The 8,927-nt window shown below is 49.2% G+C and overlaps 1 protein-coding gene across 1 annotated transcript; it reads left to right on the top strand.

Annotated features, from left to right (window-relative positions):
- The first annotated feature begins 3,033 nt into the window (after nucleotides 1-3,033).
- On the top strand, nucleotides 3,034-8,616 carry LOC123040086 (glycosyltransferase BC10). Its single transcript, XM_044463029.1, has 11 exons — nucleotides 3,034-3,724; nucleotides 3,842-3,958; nucleotides 4,049-4,149; nucleotides 5,708-5,779; nucleotides 6,034-6,115; nucleotides 6,233-6,313; nucleotides 6,614-6,658; nucleotides 7,391-7,456; nucleotides 7,531-7,680; nucleotides 7,980-8,108; nucleotides 8,253-8,616. The coding sequence occupies exons 1-11, from the start codon at nucleotides 3,416-3,418 to the stop codon at nucleotides 8,271-8,273; spliced, it is 1,173 nt and encodes a 390-aa protein (XP_044318964.1). The 5' UTR covers nucleotides 3,034-3,415; the 3' UTR covers nucleotides 8,274-8,616.
- The last annotated feature ends 311 nt before the right edge of the window (nucleotides 8,617-8,927 follow it).

Genomic DNA, 8,927 nt, shown 5'->3' with positions numbered 1-8,927 from the left:
GAAGCAAGGCGAGTGCCCGTGAAGCTATCACATTTTGGAAAAGGCCCAGAGCCTGTGAAGCAAGACGAATGCATGTGAAGCTATCGCGTTTTGGAAAAGGCCTAGAGCCTGTGAAGTAAGGCGAGTGCCTGTGAAGCTATCGCGTTTTGGAAAAGGCCCGGAGCCTGTGAAGAAGGCGAACGCCTGTGAAGCTCGCCGCCCGTGACACTCTCACGTAATAATGAGTTGGGGCTGTACACGCCCTGGAGTCTCAGGAGTGCTGGCCTCAGGCCCTGGGGCTCCCTCCCATGCCCAGTGGCAGCACTTAGCTCCGCGCTGGTGAGAAGACGTCGAAGACTAGATTAGGTGCCGGACGCGGCCTTTCATTTTCTTTCCGCAGTTGGCTTGTTCCTTCTCATTCGAAGTTTTATTGAAGTTGTTACCGTCTTTGGCTTGCGGTTCTTCGACCTTTCATTTTCCTGCCTCGATTTCTCTGGTGCAAAGCCTCGCGAGGGGGGCAGCCGAGCACCCTCGCGAGAGTTCCTATCCTAGTCATTCAAAGGGTTTGCGACCTGGGCCCCTTGCAGGAGCACCCCTCCAGTCCGTGCCCCTCGGGCACCGCGACACAGACACAGGGCCTGGGTCGGTCGCCCCCACGGCTGGGGCCGGGAACCATCCACGCGTAAGCACGTAGCCGGAAGGTACGATAAAGAAAGCAAAACGATGATTAACAGCAATAACCCATACACGCCCCCGCGGGGCTCCATGCTACTGTCCTTTTTACGCAGGAAAAAGGAAAAGGAAGAACAAATCTGGTGCAGCTCGCCTCGCACCGGCCCGCAGTGAAGCCCAAGCTGCCTCCGGAGCTCAGGCGGACTCCCTCTCGCGCTTCACCAGGGCGCGACGGTGGGCGGACACGCTACCACCTCCCAAGCAGATACAACGGCGTGGAGGCTGACCACGGCCACCGCTAGAAGAGTCGCCGCCTGAAGAAGAACCAGAGAAGCTTGAGGAACCCTGAGCGCCGCCAGCCGCGCGAGTGCTGCCCTCTCCATCATCGCCGGAGCCGGGTTCCCAGCCGCGGTCATCACCCTCGGGGCCGCACCCTGCGCGGCGACCATCTTCCCCAAACACCCTCAGTAGAGGGTGGCATCACCGTCGAACTTGAAGTGTAGGGTGCACCGACGGCCCAGGCTGCGCGCGTGGGCAAACAACTGCCAACCGCGGGCCAGGGCCAGGCTCCCGACTGCGGAGACCTCCAGTGAAACCCATGAGGCCCGGCTGCAGCAGCCGTCGGCCTGAAGCCAGAGGCCGCCCGGGAGCTCGCCGAGGAGGAAGCGAGGAAGAGGAAGCCGGGTGCTAGTCGGCTCCGCCGACCACACGATGAACTCCGACAGCATCTCGGCAGCGCGGAAGCGCGACATAGGGGGACGCGCAGCCGGAGCGCACCCCTGGTCGCAGTAATCTGCCCACCACCGTGCTGGAAAGCGTCTCCGCGGCCGCGGGGAGCTGCCGTGGTGGCCACATGATGTTTGCGGGGGGCGCCCTCGGCCGCGCTTGGGCGGAGGAGAGGCATGCACAACCTGGCAGGCCTTCCCTTTCTCCGCGGCCGAGAACCTCCTCGACGGGGCCATGGAGAAGAAGGAGAAGCAAGGGGAGATGAACTGGAAGGGCGCGCGTCGATCGGTACTTATAGTTGGCGAGGGCCAACCAACGGCCCCCACGATCGCAGGTAATCATGACCCGCTTCGCATGCAGGGATTTGTCTAATCCGTGTAGTTGCCAAGGCGCCATGGGGAAGTGGAGATGCCCACGTCGAATCAACCACCACGCGGCGCCCAAGGCCGCAGGCTGTTAGGGTCTGCGGCGCTCCGCTCCTGCCCTTTCGCCTCCCAGCACGGCCAAGTCCGGGCGCGCCTTGGGACCGGGGGCTACTGTCGGCGTTCTGGGAACGGGGGTCCCCAGACTTGCCTGCATGCGGCCTGCGGCGTGGCTCAAAGGGGGGCCCAGCACGGCCCATCTTCACCAACACAAACCCAAGACCCTCGCGAGGGGCCAAGCCTCGCGGGACGGACGACGCGGAGCTTCCTCAGGCACGGCCTCGTTAGGCTGGCTCACGAGGAGGCGGAGAGATCAAGGCAGGGTACCTCGTGAGGTGCCCATGACGCAAGCCATGACGACTCAGGGCGCCAGGCGGGTGCCAGCCACGCATCGTCCTCCTTTTCTCTTTAGTGCAAAGGGGGCAAGCGCAGCCGCGGAGTACCGAGGCATCAGGCAAAGGTTGCCATTTCGGTGCAACGAGACCAAGACCAGGAGGACTACGAGACGGAGGTCACCGTGGAGCCCAAGACGGCGTCATCACTAGAGCTTTGCGCAGGCGAAGACTACTTTTGTCAGGATAGCTGATACTTGCTGTCCCCCTTCAAATTAGCCCACCATTGTTGGCTCCCTTCCCGCTCGATATTTGGGAAGAGGATCAGGGCCTCTATAAATAGGACCAGCCACCCACATAGCAAGGGGTTCGGTCGGTTGGAGGAAGCAGAGAGAGAGAGAGAAGGGTGACTGAACTCCTCCGAGCAGTTCATCACCCTAGCCAAGAACAGACCCTCGCGAGGCTGTTCTTCCTTGTATTCATCATCATCATCAGCCCAAGAGGCAATCCACACACCACACACTGGAGTAGGGTATTACACCACAACGGTGGCCCGAACCAGTATAAACCCTGTGTCTCTTATGTTGTTATTTCCGTAGTTTTAGATCCTAGCATGACGGAGGGGTGCAGGTAGGTAGGAGACGAAATCTTCGCGCGCATCCCAGTGTTCGAACCTCAAGGATCTGTCGGAACCCAAAATCTGACAGTCGGCACCGGCGTGTCGCTTTGACGCAACTTTAGGACGGGGAGCTAGTCAATGTGAATAATGTGAAGTCCACGTGCCACTGTCAGACCACAACATGCCCCTTTGCTGCTCCCTCTCCCCGCCCCCGCCCCGCCCTCTTCGGGACTGATTTGGATCCGCACCGTTGCCGCTGCCCCGACCTCACTGGAGCGTGGATCCGCACCGTTCCCGTTCCCGTTCCCGGTAGGTGGTTGGCACGCCCGTTCAGGAGTATCTCTCACGAGACTGCTAGCTTTACTTGCCGCTGCCGCGCTGCCCCGGCAAGCAAGCGAGCGGAGCCTGCCGAGATTCGATCCCCCGCCTCCCCGCTGCGGCGCAAGTGCAACCACCACCAACCTCCCGAGACCACGAGACCGCACCTCACTCCCCCCGCGCAGCCGCGGGAGCTCGAGATCTGACCTGAGGCGCTCTCCGCTCCGCTCTGCTCTGCTCTGCCACGCTCTGCTCACCCCCAATGCCGCGAGCGGGAGGAGCGGCGCCGGCGGTGAGACGGTAATACCACTATATAGCACGGAGCACTAGCCGACCCGTCTCGGGGAATGAGGCCGCGGCGGCACTCGTACGGCAGGGGCGGCAGGAGCGCGGCGGCGGCGGTGCTGCTGGTGCTCTGCCTCTGCGTCACCGGCGTCTTCCTCCTGCTCCTGCACGGCTCCTCCCCGCCGCTGGACACGGAGGGAGGGAAGGAGCAGGCGGCCGCGGCGGGAGGAGGAGGGGGGAGGCACGAGGGGCCGGTGGTCCTGGCCGAGGTGGAGGAGGCGCCGCTGCCGCCGGGGAACGCCAGGGTCGCCTTCCTCTTCATCGCCCGCAACCGCCTCCCGCTCGACCTCGTCTGGGACGCATTCTTCCGTGTACGCCCCCCCGCCCTTCTCGCTCCATCTCTCGATCGCCGTCTCGATTTCACCAATGCGGGAGCGAACGAATGAATTAATCTCAAGTCGCATTGTGATTCTTATTATGCGGATCAGGGCGACAATGAGGGGAGGTTCTCCATCTTCGTGCACTCGCGGCCAGGCTTCGTGCTCACCCGCGCCACCACCCGCTCCCGCTTCTTTTACAACCGGCAGGTCAACAACAGCGTCCAGGTTAGTGCTGACAGTTCCTACCATAATATGTGATCTCTGCGTTCGATGCTCCATTGCTGCCGACATGATTTTAACTTTTTTGGCATTCAGGTGGATTGGGGGGAGGCGAGCATGATCGAGGCCGAGCGCATCCTTCTCAGCCATGCACTCAAGGATCCCTTCAATGAGCGCTTCGTTTTTGTGTCCGACAGGTACAGTTCGATGCTGTTCTTAGAATGACAATTTGCACAAAAGAATGAAATCAATGAAGCATAAGGTCTAAAGGGGGAACTTGTACTGTTTAACACATCACTTATGTGGTGTTTGAGCTCTTGCTGCAATACACTAATTAGTAAAGTGGAAAATCTGCTGTATTATGTCCTGAGATTGTGTCAATGTTTCTTTTGTTGTCCCATGTAGATTGTCTTACTTTTTCCAATAAATGGAATTTCATTCAATCATTATATCAAGCTAATACAACCGCACTGAGCCCAAACTCTGCATAACATGCACACAACCAACATGTCCGAGAGAACTCAAAAGTAGGGTTTTACAGAAAAAAACTCATGATAGACCACGTACCTTTGCATGATAGACCACGCACGGAGCCAACGTGTACATGCCTGAATAACTTACACACGAGATGAAATACTCTTTTTGTTAAAAACCACATCATTCATGGAAAGCCACAAAGCCCAACACAAGGCTTCCCACCCCACAAGGATATGGAAAGATTTTTTTTATCAATACACCTCAACCAGTTGCCGAACATGTTATACACACTAGGGGCGGCGGGGGGTATAGGTTTGAAGCTACCCTATTGAATTCATGCACCGACCAACTCATCCAAAAGTCCGAACTGATGGAGGGAGGTGGGCAATATATTTCAACACTCCCCCTCACGTCTAGGCTATTTTAGTCCTTAGACGTGGGATCGATGTAGGCCGCAGAATCGTTTTATTTAATACTGCGTTGGCAGGGTCTTGAACTCAAGATCTCTTGGCTCTGATACCATATTGAATTCATGCACCGACCAACTCATCCAAAAGTCCGAACTGATGGAGGGAGGTGAGCAATATATTTCAACATACCCAACAATGGACCACACCGCTAAAAATGCACTTCTCCACGCCCTTGTACACCGTCTCCACGCCCTTAAAAAATTGCAATGTGGTAGTGCTAAGACATAATTGGACATTTTTCCTTTAGACCAGTCACGAGTTTTCTTCCCTTTTGTACACCGTCTCCACGCCCTTAAAAAAGGAATTTTCATGTCATTCACATTTAGGTCCAGTTCAGATATCTCTGTTGTTTCCCTTTCCACCTAAACATACTGGTAGACTCAAATTGTATTTTTTAAGTGCTTATTATTGCTTGCAGGAAATCCTACTTTTACAATCAGTAGATCACCAGGTTATTCATAACCGTGTTTTCTGTGACTTGGAGAGAACATTTGTTTTGCAGGAAGTGAATCCTGGGTTATATTTTCCAATTGTCCCTATGTTCTGTTGGTTGTCTCGGATAAGTGCCTATAATGGTAATCCATATGTATAGCTATACCCATTTACCAAATTTAGGTCTGTTGCAAATTTGAGATCTTCTACATGGCTCTGGTGTTTGACTCAACAGTTACTAATACTCAACAATCCGACATTTATTTTTTACAAACTTGTTTTCGTCAAAATGGTTATGCACTGCGCACATCATTTATGAACGTATTTGGATCTTAATATTGAATTCGTGCTTACTAGGATCTTCTCTCTCTGCCAGCTGTGTACCATTGTACAATTTCAACTACACTTATGACTACATAATGTCTGCATCAACCAGCTTTGTGGACAGGTATAAACATCTCAGTTTTGCATTATGTCTCCTAGCCTTGATTAAGAATGAGTATCAGTCAGTATTTATGAATGACAATATAGTTCATCATATCCTTTTCCATTTTACATTGTCTTAGTGTTTTCATGCACCTTGACCTTTTAGATCGATTGCTAGCATAACATATTGCAGATCTGTTCATATTAAGATGTAAGCTTTTCTTTTAGCTGATGTTATAGTCTGACTAATAGCATCCAATTGTGTAATGCTGGCAGTTTCGCCGATACAAAACAGGGCAGGTACAATCCACGAATGGACCCAATCATCCCGGTGGAGAATTGGAGAAAAGGCTCGCAGGTACCTTTCCGCTTTTACTGATGAAAGAAGAAAGATGGAAAATAAAAGTTTAACTTGAATTTTTGTGTGTCTAACAAACTCATTCTTGTATCTCTGCCGCCCTAACTCGCCATACAGTGGGCTGTGCTGATTAAAAAGCATGCTGAAGTTGTGGTTTATGATGATGTGGTGTTGCCAGAATTCAAGAAGCATTGCAGGGTACGTGCCTCAATAATTGTATGTTCTATGTGCAGAAATATTCAGTACTGTAACATAGTTCATAGATGGACATGACTTCACAAGGTAGTAGTTTCGCATCATCAAGATAATGGCACTTAAATAGTTGTACACTTCTTATTATTCTACTAAGTTCTGACAATTTTTACATCTGTACTTACATATGGTGCTGTAGCGTATGCATGTACAAATGACAGTTTTTCCATCTGTACATACATGGGAACTTGATTTTTTTTCTGTGCCTGTTCTTATTGAAGAAAGTATATCTTTTATTTGCTGCAGAGAAGGCCCTTACCAGAGTTCTGGCGGGACTGGGATAAACCTATTGTAAGTGAGACCCTTTAACAAAATACCAATCCATCTATTTCTGGAGTATCTTGAACCGTGGTTCATGCTGTCTTTTTTTCTTCTGTGAAAATAGTTCAAAGCTTGTTTTTGATGCAGTTTGTACCTGGAGTATGTCTAGAATACATGACAGATTAGAGGTTGTGTTCATCATGCCATTTGTTTTCCTGTGGGTTCTGGATGTTAACATCTGGCCTTATTCCTGTGACATGAATTGCAGGCATGAACTTGATCCGTGCCTGTATTTGCTTTAATGTTAACTAGTACCCATCCAAATGAATTGATTTTTGTTTGTTTTCATCAACCTATGCAATTATAAAGGAGGTATTGTTCTCAAACTATGGACAAGTTAAAGCTTATACATGAAAATAGATAACACTATGTGTGATAGTTTGTGCGCTCACAAGGATCTCGTATACGGAAGTGGAACCAAAGTTAGATTAATCTGTGTTATTTCTGCAATATTCCTGTACGTATATGTAGTGAAGCCAAATTTTAAGCGCGGCATATATTTTAACTTCTTAAGAGTGCATAGAACCACTACTCATATGTCTACTGTATTTCTTATATTTCCTAAAATATTTTCTTAACCAAATAATTATCTAAGCCTTCAAGATTTACTTATGAACTCAATAAGTACATTTGTTTATGGTTGTTTCACTGGAAAAAGTTCAATTGGTAGTCTTACGTGTTACATGTCCTCATTTTACCCAGCCTGCTGAGGCATGGAAGGCACATAACTGCATACCAGATGAGCACTATGTTCAAACATTGCTTGCAGTAAGTCAATAATCATTGTAACATACCTTGAATTTGTTCTCTACACAAATGCACATGACATATCTCTGTTACAGCAAAATGGGCTTGAAGAAGAGCTTACCCGGAGATCAGTTACACATAGCGCATGGGATCTATCATCTTCTAAAGATCGTGAAAGGCGTGGATGGCATCCTGTAACATACAAAGTCTCTGATGCTACACCCGCACTTATAAAATCCATTAAGGTATATGTTTCTGTCAAATCTGAACACTGTATTCCCTAGAAAGATGATTGTATTTTTTTTTGTATTTCACAGAAAAACCATGTATGCTTTTATTATTTGTTTTGGTTTGCTGAGTTTGATAGAAGTTGATATCTAGCTACATCGATGGCAAAATCGGTGATGAGAGATACATACTTTGATTTCCATGCGGTAGTTCTGGCATAATAAGATGCATGTCTGTAAAATAAATTGCCTGTAAGAAGTGCCTAGGACAATTTCTAACTGTTCACTGAGGGTCTATCTCTTTATATTTTTTGTAGGATATTGATAATATATATTATGAGACCGAATATAGAAGAGAGTGGTGCACAAGTAATGAGAGACCAGCACCTTGCTTCCTCTTTGCAAGGAAGTTTACACGCGGAGCCGGTCTGAAGCTTCTTAACTCAGTGAGTTCAGGACCTTTAACTTTTGTTGTGGATGAGCCTGCACAAACATAGGCCAACCAGTTGCCAAATTTACTTCCCATGAACCTGATTTGGCCTAAGAAATAACACTCTGCTTTGCTTACGTAATTCCTTTTTCCTGTGCAGTCATTTATAGCAGTAAGATGATGAGTATATAGTGCAGGGGACATCTGCCATGTAAAGGTTTTCTCCCTTACAAGCAGAATACTGCCAGTTTGCATATACCTAAAGGAAAAGGGGTGGAGGTGACAGAAAATAGCAGCGATTTTTGGCGTGTGTTAGATATAATTTGTTGTACTCTAGAGAGTACAATAGGGTGTTGTAAAGAGATAAACTTATGCTTCATATAGCGCTAGGTTAGTACACATGTTAGCTCACAGCTCAGCTCAGCATTGTAACTGGAACCGTAAGCAACTATCCACAGTTGGATCTGGAAGAACCACTTAAGTTCTATTCTTGAGAAAATCCTTTCTGCAAATTTATGGAACCAGTTGCATCTTGTGGCATGTTCATTCGTTCAGTATTATTCGGTGATCTGAATGTGAATCGAGCGTATGGAACTGCAATGTTCACATTGATTCATAACATATTTGTTGATAATCTAGATGGTCAGAAGTATGTTTCGTCAAAGATACGGGACCTATCTACTTCTGTGGACTTTGATACTCTCAGTTCATCTTCATCAGACCTCTGGTGCTTTTATGATAGTATTGGTAGAATTACCAGTTTACAAGTAATCTACTGTATTCGGATACATGTCAATGGCGATCTGACATCATCAGGAGAGTTGTTGACATAGCA

This window comes from Triticum aestivum, chromosome 1A (assembly GCF_018294505.1).
Source record: "Triticum aestivum cultivar Chinese Spring chromosome 1A, IWGSC CS RefSeq v2.1, whole genome shotgun sequence".
Classification (NCBI taxonomy): Eukaryota; Viridiplantae; Streptophyta; class Magnoliopsida; order Poales; family Poaceae; genus Triticum; species Triticum aestivum.
Note: the sequence above shows the minus strand (reverse complement) of the source record. Positions and strands in the feature narration are given on the sequence as shown.

Coding starts and splice junctions, on each gene's coding strand:
- LOC123040086 (XM_044463029.1), top strand. CDS start 3,416: ATGAGGCCGCGGCGGCACTCGTACGGCAGGGGCGGCAGGAGCGCGGCG. Junction 6,314..6,613: donor AATTCAAGAAGCATTGCAGG/GTACGTGCCTCA, acceptor TATTTGCTGCAG/AGAAGGCCCTTACCAGAGTT. Junction 6,659..7,390: donor GGGACTGGGATAAACCTATT/GTAAGTGAGACC, acceptor CATTTTACCCAG/CCTGCTGAGGCATGGAAGGC.